This window comes from Symphalangus syndactylus, chromosome 3 (genome assembly GCF_028878055.3).
Source record: "Symphalangus syndactylus isolate Jambi chromosome 3, NHGRI_mSymSyn1-v2.1_pri, whole genome shotgun sequence".
In the NCBI taxonomy this organism is placed as follows: domain Eukaryota; kingdom Metazoa; phylum Chordata; class Mammalia; order Primates; family Hylobatidae; genus Symphalangus; species Symphalangus syndactylus.
In genome coordinates this window covers 30,526,499-30,540,475 of record NC_072425.2, presented here as the reverse complement: position 1 = coordinate 30,540,475, position 13,977 = coordinate 30,526,499, and the positions used below count along the sequence as shown (strand labels likewise).

The 13,977-nt window shown below is 48.4% G+C and overlaps 1 protein-coding gene and 1 long non-coding RNA gene across 9 annotated transcripts in view; one reads left to right on the top strand and one right to left on the bottom strand.

Moving 5' to 3' along the window:
• The window catches only part of WHRN (whirlin), a 106,039-nt gene extending 92,292 nt beyond the window's left edge, over positions 1-13,747 (bottom strand). For 3 of the 8 annotated variants that reach the window (XM_055271353.2, XM_055271359.2, XM_055271357.2), the window contains exon 1: positions 12,404-13,693. In XM_055271353.2, the coding sequence (XP_055127328.1) occupies positions 12,404-13,021 (618 nt within the window). In that variant the 5' untranslated portion in view covers positions 13,022-13,693. Of the gene's footprint in view, positions 1-12,403 lie in introns of all 8 variants that reach the window. The other 5 variants (XM_055271352.2, XM_055271354.2, XM_055271355.2 and 2 more) reach the window with 3 other exon arrangements.
• On the top strand, positions 2,447-5,755 carry LOC134736287 (uncharacterized). The gene is made up of 2 exons (XR_010120199.1): positions 2,447-2,642; positions 5,353-5,755. It is a non-coding gene; the product is annotated as an uncharacterized lncRNA (long non-coding RNA).
• Positions 13,748-13,977: the final 230 nt, after the last annotated feature.

Here is a 13,977-nt window from a genome sequence, read left to right as displayed (position 1 = left end):
AAAATGGAAAAGAAATATAATACCCAGTGTTGGCATGGCTGGAGAAAAATGAAGAGCATCAACTGCTGTTAAACGCTGGTGGGAGGGAATATACAAAACAAATTCCATCCCAGGGGCAGTCTGGCAACAGTTAATCAGAAGTTTTAAAATTGCGCCTCTCCCCCGAGCCAATGCCACCTCTAGAAAGACAGACCAAGGAATTATCAGAAATGTGCTTAAAGATGAATGTGCAGGGATGTTTAAAGCAGCAATATGGATAATATTAAAAAACAAACTAACAAGAAGAAATTAGTTAAATAAATCATGTACCTCTTCACTACGATATATTATGCAATCATTAAAAATCACAGTGTAGAAACATTTATCAAGGTGGGAACACAGTCATCATACATCGCTTGGTGTAACGAGTAGGCTAGATAACGATGCTCAGAATGGCAGCTTTGAGAAGAATTCCCAATATAAATGCACACACAGATGCACACAGGGTACTCTAATCGTCAATAGTGATTATTTCTGGTAGATGAGTGGGTACAATTATTACTGATTTGGGGAGGGTCTTTTGGTGTTTTTCTGAAGTTTTCAAATTTTAAAAATTAAATCCAGGCTCAGCGTGGTGGCTCATATCTGTAGTCCCAGCACTTTGGGAGGCGGAAGTGGGTGGATTGCTTGAGCCCAGGAGCTCAAGACCAGCCTGCACAACATGGTGAAACCCCACCTCTACAAAGAAAAAAAATACACACACACACAAATATATATACACACCACGCTAGGCATGGTGGCACAAGCCTGTAGTCCCAGCTACTCGGGAGGCTGAGGCAGGAGAATTGCTTGAGCTTGGAAAGTTGAGGCTGCAGTGAGCCAGTATTGCACCAGAGCACTCCAACCTGGGTGACAGAGCAAGGCTCTGTCTCAAAAAAGAAAAACAATTAAGTCCATATATGTTAGGTAATTAAAATAAAGAGGCCAGGCACAGTGACTCACGCCTGTAATCCCAGTGTTTTGAGAGGCTGAGGTAGGAGAATCGCTTGAGCCCAGGAGTTTGAGACCAGCCTGGGCAACATAGTGAGAACTCATCTCTACCAAAAATAAACACAATCAGCCAGGTGTGGTGGTGCACACCTGTAGTCCCAGCTACTTGGGAGGCTGAGGCAAGCAGATCACTTGAGCCCAGGAGTTCAAAGCTGCAGAGCTATTATCGCACCACTGCACTCCAGCCTGGCCAACAGAATAAGACCCTATCTCTTAAAAAAAAAAAAAAAAAGTGGGGGTGAGGGGATGGGGAGAAGAAACACATTTTATTTAACAGCCTAGACAAATTCCTCTATTCCACATGTTTCCTATGACCAAACAAAATGCCCCTTGAACTTGTCCAGTCTGTGACAGCAGAGTTAATGACCCCCAGCCTTTTACATGAGGCCCAGGAGAGAGACCCTCCTCTCATCCTTGAAGTGTGCTGATCAGGCAGTGTAGACGAATTCAGAGACTCCACCATTCAATGAGATAATTTCACAAGTCACCAGTTTATTCTAATGGGGGTTGAACTGAAGTCACAGTTATCTATCAGGGAATTTCCACAGATGACATACAAAATAAAAACCTGACAAAGGTCAAGGCATGGTGAGAGAGATAAGAGAGAGGAAAAAGAAAAAAAACAAAAAGGAGCTGGGCGCGGTGGCTCACGCTTGTAATCCCAGCACTTTGGGAGGCCGAGGCGGGCGGATCACGAGGTCAGGAGATCGAGACCACGGTGAAACCCCGTCTCTACTAAAAATACAAAAAATTAGCCGGGCGTGGTGGCGGGCGCCTGTAGTCCCAGCTACTCGGAGAGGCTGAGGCAGGAGAATGGCGTGAACCCGGGAGGCGGAGCTTGCAGTGAGCCGAGATCACGCCACTGCACTCCAGCCTGGGCGACAGAGGGAGACTCCGTCTCAAAAAAAAAAAAAAAAAAAAAAAAAAAGAAAAAAAACAAAAAGGAAAAAGTGCCCAATGCCACCTCTGTCCCTGAAATCTACTCAATAAAATGCATACGGTGTGCCCAGGAGAGAACAGGGAGGCTGCAGCCTAGGTTTTCTCATCAAATAGCTACAAAGCCATTTCCACAAGGAAAAAACTCAGGAGGAAATGCACATTTACTGAACTCCTGCTCTTGCCAGCACCATGCTGGGCTGTATGCCATGCTTCTCTGTTAGCAGCCAGCCGAGAGCCCTGGCAATAAGCATGCACTTTGGAGGCCAGAATACCTGGGTTCAAATCCTAGTCCCACGACCCCTGACTGTGGCCCCATGATGGGTCACCTCTTCCAATTCTCAGAGTCCTCTCCCGGGCGGGTATGGTGAAGTGTCAGTGGGGGATTTACATGAAACCCACACAGAGCTTGTGATGTCACAGAAGATTCCCAGTGGTGGTATTATTTTTTAGTGCGCTAAGTACCGTAAACATCTTGTGTGTGTTATCTGTTTTGTACCTTCTATATTGCCAGGAAGAGCAGCATCTGGTACGAAAACAGATCTCAACACAGGAGTTTGAACATGGTAAATGACCATCAAATGTTCAGACCAATAGATGCACCCAGTGCTTTAATATATTGTCTGCAAAACCATCAGTATCCCCATTTCAGAGATGAGAAAACCTGAACAGAGAAGGTAAGTAACTTGTCTGCTACTTTACTATTATTCCCATCACAATTTCATTGAAGAGGAATCTGAGAATCAGAGAGGTTAGGAAGCTGGTTCAAGGCCCCACAGCTAGAAAGTGGCAGAGCCAGGCTTGGAAACCCAGGGCTTCGGAGCTCAGGCTCGAGCACTATGGGGCATCCCTTCTCTCTGCTGTTGGGGCAGACACAATCCCTCAAGTCAACTAAACCTAGGTGTAAATCCTGGCTCTGTCACTTTCCACCTTTGGGATGACTGGCAAGTGACAAACTCTTGGCGATTTTGGAAAACAAAGTGATGAAAATGATACCTACCTCGAACTTCACAGGGTGATTATGAGGCTTAAGTGAGTTTATACACATACACTGAAAACAGTGTCTGGCTCATTCTAAGCCCTCTATCAAAGGTTATTATCATACAATGAGCAACAAAGAAAAGAAAACACCAAGAAATGCATTATCTGTGTCATGACAGAAGTGAGAAAGGCCATGACACTGGGGGGGTTCAGGAGGAAAGAGAAGGCTCCTGAGGATGGGGACAGTGGCAGAGGTGAGCAGGCAGGTCCTCTGGAGAGGATGTACTGAGGTTGCACCTAACAGGATCAGTGGTGTCAACAGGTGGAGAGAATCAAAGTCTTGCTTCAGAGGAGGGTACGTTGCTTGCTTGGCCAAGAGTGGACACAACTTGGGGAACAGGACTGCAGGTAAAGATCAGAGCATGGGCAGCCCAAACACCAGGTTGAGGAGCTTGGCGTCTGCCCTGCAGGCTCCCAGCTCAAGAGCAGGGTTGTAGGCAGCGCACAGCTTGATGAGATACGTATTTAGAGAGTGCACCCTGTCACCAGGATGGACATCAGACCGGTGGACAGACGAGCAAGACAGGAGACAGACAGGCTGGCCAGGAAGCTCCTACGGTTCGGCAGTGCTGGTGGCGATGGTAGTGATGGGGAAGAGGGAGGTGTGGTCTGAGAAGTGCTAGAGAGAAGTAAAGCCTGGAGAATCCAGCCTCCCTGGGGCTGGTGCAATACTCAAGTGGGAGAAAGTGGGGAACAAGAGCAGGGGAAATATCCATGATTTAAGGGCGAGAGAAAGCACCATGAGAAGGCAATTAAAAAATAGATAAATACACTAAAAGGAGGCACAGATCCTGTGCAGAGACAACAAGGCTAGAAGATGGGTGGAGATGCAGACACTTGGGGAAAGAGGAATTTGAGGGAGAACTGTATATGTAAGTGGACCTGAGAAGCAGACTTAAAAATCTCAGGATTGGAAGGACTTGCAGGAGGAGAGGGGCTCAAGAGAGTCGGGGAGAATTTGGGAGAAATGTATGATTCTCTAAAGAGAAAGAGGAGGGAGGCAGAAGGAAAGAGATGAAGAAAAGGAAAAGGGTACACTGGGTCCAAACACTACAAAGGATGCCACTCCTCCGTCTAGGGACAGGAGGATGGACGTGGCAGAAGGAGAATCCCCTTGACTTTCAAAGTTTTCCTATCCACATGGGAGGTTAATTTCTGAAAGCTAGACCACGTTTCTTTTCTTAATCAGAAACCTCTTAATGAGACTTTGTACGCCTTTTCAGATGTAGTTCAAATTACAGGGTTTTTTTTTAAGTGCAGAAGCCCATGTTATCAAATCACCGATTTCACCTGCATTAATTGCTTTAATGGGCTCTAAAAACAGCCACCTCCTCTCCCTCCTCATCAGGGTCCCTGGGGAGGCCATCAGGGAAGGTTGCTGGGAAACAAAGTTATGGATGCAGCTGATCCAGGGGACAACGCTGTCACACTCTGGGTCATGCAACTCTCTGGTATGCCACCCACATTGTTATAAGGCCTCACAGATAATCAGAAGGGATGGTGGGGGGACACATAATTCTATTCAACCACCGGGCTTTATTACTACTATAAAGCAAAAATGCCGATGCCAAAAGCCAGATAGGAGCGATTACGTTTTTAAAGAAATTCTGTCTATGTGGGGATATTGACTACGTTTAGTAAATGACTCTGCAATTCAAACAGCTACAGTGGATCACATGGGCCCTGAGTCCAGTATTTTCTTCCAATGCCACCTAAAAAAATCCAACCAACCAACCAAACAAACAAACAAAAAAACTAAGCAGGCATAACAGAAGACTTTCAAAGACAAGCGAAGGCAGTCCATACCATTTTTCATTACAATGCTTGCCCCGGGACCTCCACTGCCATATTTTCCAGACTTTTGATGTTCAACAGCAACAATGACATGTTTGTGAGGACTATGGGCCAGGTTTGGTGGTAGGATATCTGAGTGACAGAAAGGCAAAGGGACCTGCCCAAGGTCACAGCCAAGTTACACTGTCAGATGAACCCAGGTCCATCTCCAAAACCCATCTGTAACCTCTTGGGTACATACCTCCCTTCCTCGGATTTTCCAGTACATCAGGTGACCTTGCACAAGTGGAATCTTGCTGCAAGATAGTTAAGGATGGGGACAGGAAAGGTTCATCTCTCTGGTCAAGTCTTTATGGGGATAAACAGTGCTGGGGATGGAGGAATCCTAAAGGAAGACAGTGTTTCCCAAACCTTAGCATGGTTAAGGCCTGGCTGGGGAGTTTGTTAATTCTTAAGCAAGCTAACATTGTAAATTACCACTTCTAAGGCTCTAACGCCCAGGTATTTGGGAATATTCTTTTTTATATCATTTTACTCTGTTCTTCCCTGCAGCCTACAGCTTTAGAATCCAGGAAAGAGGACATCTTGGGACTTGTTTATGGAAGGCTGATATATTTGCTTTGCATTCAGAATTGAGAGGATGCTGATATTAGGAAACTCAGGTGGAGAGAAAAAAAATCATGATGAAACTGGCTGCTAACTGAAGCAAAGCACAGCCAATTTAGCAAAAGGAACACAAATTCTCAAATGGGGAAGGAGGCAAAGGTGCTGGGACTGAAAAGGAAGAAAAAACAAATCCATTTATGCATGCTCAGAGAATAAAGCAGCTTTTAAGCATATGTGTGGTTACTGGAAACTTGGCCTTCACCCAAAATGCTGGGTTTCTAGAAACCTGAACAGTTTTTTTTTTTTTAAAAAAAAAAAAAAAAAAAAAAGAATGAAAAAAAAGAAAGAAGCCCAAAAGCCAGAAGATATATCTCACCCAAAATTGGTTCATTGATTGCTTCAGAATGCGTAAATGATTCTATTTTGAAATCAAAGACACAATCAGGCTGCTGAAATAACCCACTTCTGGGGATGTGGTTTGAAAATTAAGAGCAAAGTGACAAATGAACTAGCTGAAAGGGTCTTGTAGAGTGGCTCTGGGCTTCAGGGGATGAGAAAAGCCGTTGAGTATCCGGGCACAGAACACAGTTTTCTTAAAGGCTTTACACTCAAATAGCAGAGGGTTCCAAAAGTTGTCACACCTACTAGTCATTTGATCCCCACAGCCACCTGGGAAGGAGGCAGGTGGGAGGTAGGTATGCCCATTTCACAGCTCCAAAGACTGAGGTTCAGAGATGTCACGTGAACTGCCCACGGCCACACAGCCAGCTTGGTGGTAAAGCACACACTAGAGCCTGTGGCTTTTTTCAGTGCTTTTGTCTAGCACCCACAACACTACCATACACAGACTTCCTTCAGATCTCACACTCAGGAGCTGAGGAATTCTGAACTCATTAGCGCTGTATTAGGAGCAAGATCATTCCATTCATTCAGCAAATATTCATTTATTTATTAAAGCACCTACGGTGTGCCAGGAGCTGGGGATGCGTGAATGAGCAAGGCAGATCAAATCTTGGTTATCCTGGAGCAAACTTGTAATGAGGGAGGCAGACCATAAACAGACATAAAGAAATGTCCTTTTAGTAGTGACAAATGGGCTGCAGGACACTAAAGCCAGGTAAAAGGATAGAGGAGTGGGCAGGTAGGGGTACTATGTCAGAGAGGGTGGCAGGGATGCAGAAGCATGAGAATGTCACAGCACTGTAAATGCTGGGTGACCTGTGGCCACGGATGGGTCTCTATCCCCCAAGGACAGAAGTCATGTCCTATTCATCTCTGATGTCCAAGTATCAACCACAGGCCTGTGTGTGGTAAGCACTGCTCAGAGAATGTATGGATGCATGTCTCTCCTCGACGATGGAACAGGCTGAAATACACCACTCTCCCTTGATATGTAGGTCTCAGACCGCCCCCCGCCCCCACTTAGTAAAGTGAAGTCTCTGGGTGGTTCTTAAAAGGTCTTCAAATGTCAAGTACAAAATGTGACATCTGCCACACTTTCTAGTAAGGGGACTGGCTGGCATTGTCTTCCAGGAGGCTGACTACAAAACCCTTGGGCTAGGGTCTGGGCGGGGAGGCCACTTGCTTCCTAATCCCAATGGGGACCTTGAGCTCCCCAGTTCCATCTCCTTGAGCATGACCCTCCTCGCCTGCCTGCCTCCCCTGGGGAAGGTGAAAGGGAACAGGAGGGACAAAGCACCCAGTACATAGTGGGTACTCGTTAATGTCAGTCTCCCCTGTTCCCAACAGGCTTCCAATAAAGTAAAGTGCAAGTGCAATGTAAATTACATACTCTAGGTGACAATGATGTGTCAATCTAGGTTCATCAATTGTTGACAACAGGGGCGGCTAGCATGTGTACACTTACGGGAAATCTCTGTACCTTCTGCTCAATTTTGCTGTGAACCTAAAACTGCTTTAATAAACAGTCTATTGAAAAAATAAATAACCACAAGTGCACTGGCCCCATGATGCTGCTTCCTGCAGCTGACACTAGGAACGCACGGAAAAAGAATGGAGAGAGAGTGATTCCTATTCTCCGCACCCTTTCCACTTGCCAGGCTTTAAAAGTAAAAGACCAATGTCAGCAGCACAAAATCTTAAAAATCACCCCTACCCTGGGGCATGATTAGAAGTCTGTGTGAGTTCAGAGTTAATATCAGATTCTTCCTCAGGAGTTTAAAAGAGAAGTCAGTTTTGAAAGATTTGTATTTCAGCGTCCAGATACCTCCAGCCATTTAATGTCATTCTTTCCAATCAGATTCTCTGGTCCTGGCTGAGGATTAGTCTGGGGTCCCTGAGAAGGGTCAACCAAAGGCTTCCCTTCCAGGTCATAAAAGAACCTTGCAAGAAATCGCCAGTTGGAGACTAATCCCCTATGGACGCCTGCTTCGGTGCAAAGCCCTTTGCAGGATGGAGGGGGGATTATGACTCCGAGGAGACTGTACGTGTGCTTCAAGCTTGAGCAGACAGGCACATGAGCGAGGGGCTGCAGGCACTGACAGGTACAGGCAGGCTGTGTACCGCGGGTGCAGCTGACGGCAGGCAGAGTTGGAAAGCAGCAATACATGCACAATCCAACTGGTCGGGGGGTTAAAGAATCACACTTATCTTTGCAGCTCCATCCAACTGATGAATTGATGGCAAGTAATAAACAACGCTGGGTTTGTCAGCAGAGGAGAATGACAGGAAAACAAGACGCTAGCGCTGGTGTGGTTCTATATCTCTTTCATGTCCAGCTTCAAGTCAGGAGGCAAGAATTTTCTATAAAAATACCGATTTTTTTAAGGGCATTCTCTTACATCCTACAAAATGCTTCTTTGATTTAAAGAGTAAATAACCAGATGAAAGAGGATTTTGTCCTACCTAAGCACTAAATTTTCTAAAACCTTGAGCATCAGCTTGAGCCAACTAAATATACAAGACTAAATTAAAGAAATGGATATGCAGCAGCCACAAGTCTACTCAATAATGGGCTTATTAATAAGTGAGCTTTTCTACATGTCATTGCTGGCAGGACTCACAGGACCCAAGAGTGAAAACAGGGCCAGAGGAAAGTCTGTGCACGCCACGGTGCCACGGTTTCCAAACTGGACACAGGAACGAGACCAGGGCAGAAGCTACATTTCAGACATAAAGTTGGAAGTGGTAATAATTTGCAATGGCTTCAGCTAACCATGCACAATGGGAAAAGGACAATTGTGTCATTTAGAATGTGCTGGACCAAATATAACGTCTTATATTAATATGGACAGATTATTTCCAGGTTATTATGCAAAGGGAGGGAGGGTGCGATCACTCTAATTAAATGAAATTACCGGCAACAGTTTTTAACTTCTGGAATATTTCAATTCTAATATGCTCCTTGAATCCACCCATGGGGGTGTTGAGGCCACAAAGAAGCCGTTTAATTTTTATTGAGATGAAACACACACATATATGCACATATCCCAGCAGTACCTGGATACCCTGTGTTCTGCTACCCACGTAACCAGGAGATTCAGAAGGCAAGTGAGCAAGTGAATTTGGTTTTGAATGCTCCCAGGGCAGTGCTGTTTGTGCCAGAATCCTATTGTTCCCTCATTTGCTCCGGAACAGCACCAGGGGTGGTGTTGGTGGGTCAAGAGACAGCAGTCAAGCTCTCGTCAGTACAGCGTATAACCCATCAATTTCCTGATATAGTAGGATGCTACACAAGAGTGCCAAGATCCTCATCTCCCAATCCTTAGCCAACTTTCCTTATTCTGCCTTAAATGAAAGCAATTTCAAAAGAACAAGAAAACATCAGATTAGACATTCTAAATGCCTTCTGTGTAGCACATACCAAGCAAATCACAGACTGTCCAAGCTGGAAGGGATCTTGGACAGCTCCTGGCCCATCCACCCTGGAACACAGAGAGGGTCAGTGACTTGCCCAAGGTCACACAGGAAGTATGCAGCAGGGCCTAAGGCAGCATCCCTGGTCTGTGGACTCTCTGGCCAATTTATCAAGCACATTTAGCTAAAAACCTTTGAAAGGTCTACTTTTTTATTATTATTAGTTTGGCTCCTGTTCAAGATATTTTTTCAAAAATCAAACATTTCAACATAATTGCAAATAGTCTATGGCTTGCCTTATCTGGACCTGTCACTGCTGATTTTGCAAATGGGTTTCATGAGAGGGGTGGAAACCCCAATGGATATAGGATCAAATCCTCACTGAACTGCTTCAGGTAACAATGGATGCTTGATTTATCAGAAAGAGAAGCAGAAAAAACTTTGCTCGACCCACTCTTTAAAAAGCTGCAACATTCCTTTATTCATAAATTCTTAGGTAACTTGATTCCTAAAATTTAATTTAATTTAATTTTTATTACACACACACACACACACACACACACACACACACTGAATCTCTCTGTTTGGGAAGCTCAAAGGATCTCCTCCCCCTCACCCCACCTTCCATCGCAGGAAAAGAAATATTGTTAAGACTGAAAACACATCTTCTACTAAATGCAATGTGGTATCCTAGAATAAAATAAGGACATAGGCAGAAAAACTTGTGAAATTTGAATGAAGTCTGAAGTCCAGTTAACAGTAATGTACTTTTACCATAAAATCCCCAACATGGTGACTCGCACTGCAGTTTACAAAGAACGGCTCCCCGTGGAGAAATCCTGGTTAAGGGCAGTCTGTGCCTAGTAGAAAAGCTGGGGCCTCTTTTGGCTTTCAGTTAAGGAGCTTTTCGCTCTTAATTTTGTGGAAATGTGTCAACAGTTCTCCAGGTGTTCTTTTAAACTGTTCCTGAAACTACACGAGGAGTGCCATGACCTCAGGGACTAAGTTCCGCCTCCTCCGTTTTAAATTCCACCCACCAAAGAAAAGTCTGTCCTCTTTTCCTCCTGGGGTTAATGTAACACAAAACAGCCATCATTTTGCCTGTTGCTTCTGAAGGGTCCAAAGGGGTCCATGCCAGGCAGGTTATGTGTCCCGCCATGGCTAGAAGAGGGATGACCCTGGGGCAAGAGCTCATTTTGCCAATGTAGCCACCTCTGCTGGGAAAATGACAGTCAAGAGACAGAGCCGCTCAGCTCACACAGGCTCCTGCGCCACAGGCTCCCACACTTCAAGGACAGCTCTGCTCCTATCAACCTCTCCCTTGCCGGCAAGGGTTTATTCTCAGGCTTCAAAAACTATGACATGGAGAGTTTAGGTTTTACTCTGGAAGCAGCAAGAGTAAATAAACAAGCTAAAGGCTAGTGCTGCTCTGAGTCACAGTTTAACAGCACCACAGTGTTATTGAGGGAGATTCAGAGAGAAGATCTGGAGCGGGCTCAATGAAATGGTGGTGGGGGAAGGCAGGGGTGGCAGGCAGGGGGCACTGCTGGTAAACTGAAACTCACAGCCAAGCAGCTTGACCTTTATGGCACAGCTGAGTCTGGGGTACAAACTGAAGTGACAGTCTGCGTTTTGAATGCCCAAGGTAACTGACAGCCTTTCCAAAGCGTCTCACCTTATCACCTTGTGACCGTTAAGTTACCCAAGTCTTTTTAAATTGCCACTAAAATTGAATCCACATTTATAAATGATCATTTGCATCAAGTATCTTTAGCGCATAAATTTATCATCTGGGAACTCCAGACCTTTTAAGGCCAAAGCTAATGGACTACTTCTTTATAAATATATGGAATACTAAACAAAGGGAAAAGATTGATAGAGGGTGAAGAGGAATTGTTGCATGGAAACTGACAACGAGCATGGAAACTCACAACGAGCTTTGCCCACTGCACCCTGGTACAGTATAAACCGATCAGCCTTTTTCCAGAAGCTGCAAAGAAGTTTCCGAAAGCCTCAAGGGCTTCCTCCAAAGGGGTTGATGGGCTGGGAAGCCAACATCAGTTGCACAGCCAGGGAGACGGCTCAAGACTCACCTGGACACAGGTCACTGAACGGCACTCAGGAGGAAGTAGCCGTGGGCCTCTGCTGCCTAGGAGTTTCCCAGTAGCCAGCAGGCCCTCAGATAGAGTTCAAAACACCTGCGCTAGCGGGGAGTGGGGGTTTACAGAACAGTCCAAACCCCCTGAGAAGCATTTCTCTACAGAAGCAGAGCATGTGTCGTTGTCCCTTTTCCCCCAAACTCTTCACTTATTGTACGCAAAGGAGGTCGGGGGAGGGGGGAAGGGGGAAAAATGCCTGCAAAGGATCATTGAATCCACCCTGGACCCAACACTATCCATCATACTCCAGCTGGTTTTCAGTAGCCCTGGGCTGTGAGATCAGGGAGCACACATACTCCTTTAAAAAGCATGATTAAATCCTTGGAAGCCTGTTGTCATGAGGTTATATTTCTCAATTAACAGATGGCAGAAAGGACAAACACTCTCAGGGGCTGGGGAATTTATTTTTGACATTCAGGCAGGAGTCTCATTTCCAAAAAGGTTAGGGACCACTTATTTGGTCCAGTGGCCCCATTTTCCAAGTGGAGAACAAGAGGTCCTGAGAGGGCAAGTGACTTGCTTCAGGATACACAGCCTGGTTCAAAAACAGCCGCGTCAAGCCTGTGCACTGTGGATCACACAAACGGCCTCCTCAGGCCACTTAAGAGCTAACAAAACTTTGTTTCAGGGAAAAAAAAAACAAAACCATAGAATGGCAGTAGCAAAGGCCACCTAATGATGCCAAGCAGAGATTTTATCTCTTTTAATGCTCATAAGAATCCACAGCCCTTTTCACACGTTGTAACCATACATTTGCTCAAGTACTTGTTACTATCGCCTGCACTAGCCTTTAAGCCTCACGAAGGCAAGGGCCATGTCTGTTTGCGCAGAACTACGTTCCCAGTGCCTGAGAGCTATTTGCTCTGTAAGCTATATATTCCTGTTTTAAAGTATTAAAAAAAAAAAAAAAGCCCAGAAAGGCCAAGTGATTCACCTAAGGACACACAGCACGGAATTACTGAAAAAGCTGTGCCACTCTGTCCACACTCTGCCCCAGACTCCTCTCCAAACCACAGCCTTACCTTGACGGCCTCCGCGTGGGTCACCCGGGCCAGGGATTTGTCGTTGACCCGCAGAATCTGGTCCCCGACCCGCAGTCCTTCCTTCTCAGCTAGAGAGCCTGGTTCCACCAGAGACACGTAGATGCCCACGCCGTGCTCCGAGCCCCCACGGATGCTGAAGCCCAAGCCCTCGTGGGCCTTGGTACGCCGCAAACTCACCAGGCGCACCTCCCCTGGCCCCGCGCCGTCGGGGCCGCCCCAGGCGGGCTGCCTGTAGGGGGTGGTGGCGGGCAGGTAGAGGCCCTCGGCCGTGTACTGGTCGAAGAGCAGCTGGTCGGAGCGCGGGATGACCAGACGAAGCATGGGCAGCAGGCGCCGCTTGACCGGACTGTCCAGCAGCACGCGCAGGGTGCGCACCAGGTCGAAGACGTTGCGGCGCGCGTGGTAGGCGTTCAGGCAGTGGGTGAACTGCTCCCGCTCCGCCTCGCTCAGCAGCGCGGTCAGCGCCTGGTGCAGCTGGCGCACGTTGGCAGACAGTAGCCGCAGCCCCGCGCCCCCGCCGCCGCCCGCTCCGGCTGCCGAGCCCAGAGAGCCAGTGGAGGACGAGCTCACCGACAGGCCGTCCAGCGGCGCGCTCATCTCCACGCCGAGGCCCGGCCGGGCTCTGGGCGCGCGGGGCGTGGGGGGTGCCGCTGTCCTCGCGGGTACTAGCGCGACAGCTGGATCCCCGGGAGCGCGAAGACGACGGCTGGAGCCTGGGTTTGGGGAGCACGGGTACAGTGGCTGGATCCTAGGGGGTCGCGGAGACCGCTGCTAGGGTCCCGGAGGCGCGAAGACGGCGGGAGTCGCGAACCTGGAATCCGGGGGACGCGGAGACGTCGGCGGGTTCCTGAGAGACACAAGAGTTGGCTGCTGGAGCCCGGAGGTGGCGGAGGCTGCTGCTGGAGTCCGGGGGGCGCGGGGTCAGCAGCTACATTCTGGAGGGCACGGAGACGACGGGCGGCTGGAGTTCGGAGGCGCCGCAAAGCTGACCTGACTGCCCCGTCACACCATGCCCGGGGCTCCCCCAGCCGGGCTGCCCGTTCCTCTAGGGCTGGGGGACCCCAAAGTCAGAAGTTGGGGCGGAGGGCGCTCTAGTCCCAGAGCAGTCCGGGGAGTCGCAGGCGGTGAAGCCGCGCGGGCGTCCGACAAGCAGTGCGGGGCATGTCCGGGGCAGCCCCAGGTTGCAGCCGCCCGGGGAGCCTCCGCGCTCCTGCGCCGCCCGGCCGCGAGCCCGGACTTTGCGAACTGTTGAGCCACCCGGGCCGAGTCTTCCAGCGAGTTCCGACGCCGTCGCGTTGCCAGCCCGGCCCGGGCCCCGCCCCCTCGCCCCTCCTCCTCGCCCCTCCTCCTGCCCGCCCCCTCCCCCCCGGGCTCCTCAGGAAATGACGTCCCGCCCGGTGCGCCTGGCCGTTGCCTGGAGACGGGGTGAAACAGTCCAGCCCCAGGGAAGAAAGGGGTGAACGCGGCGGTAGGGGTGGGAGGAGCCCCCGCGTCCCCTACCCCGCCGGCAGAGCCGGGAGCGGGGCTCAGATACAGCGCTTTTCGGCGGTCGC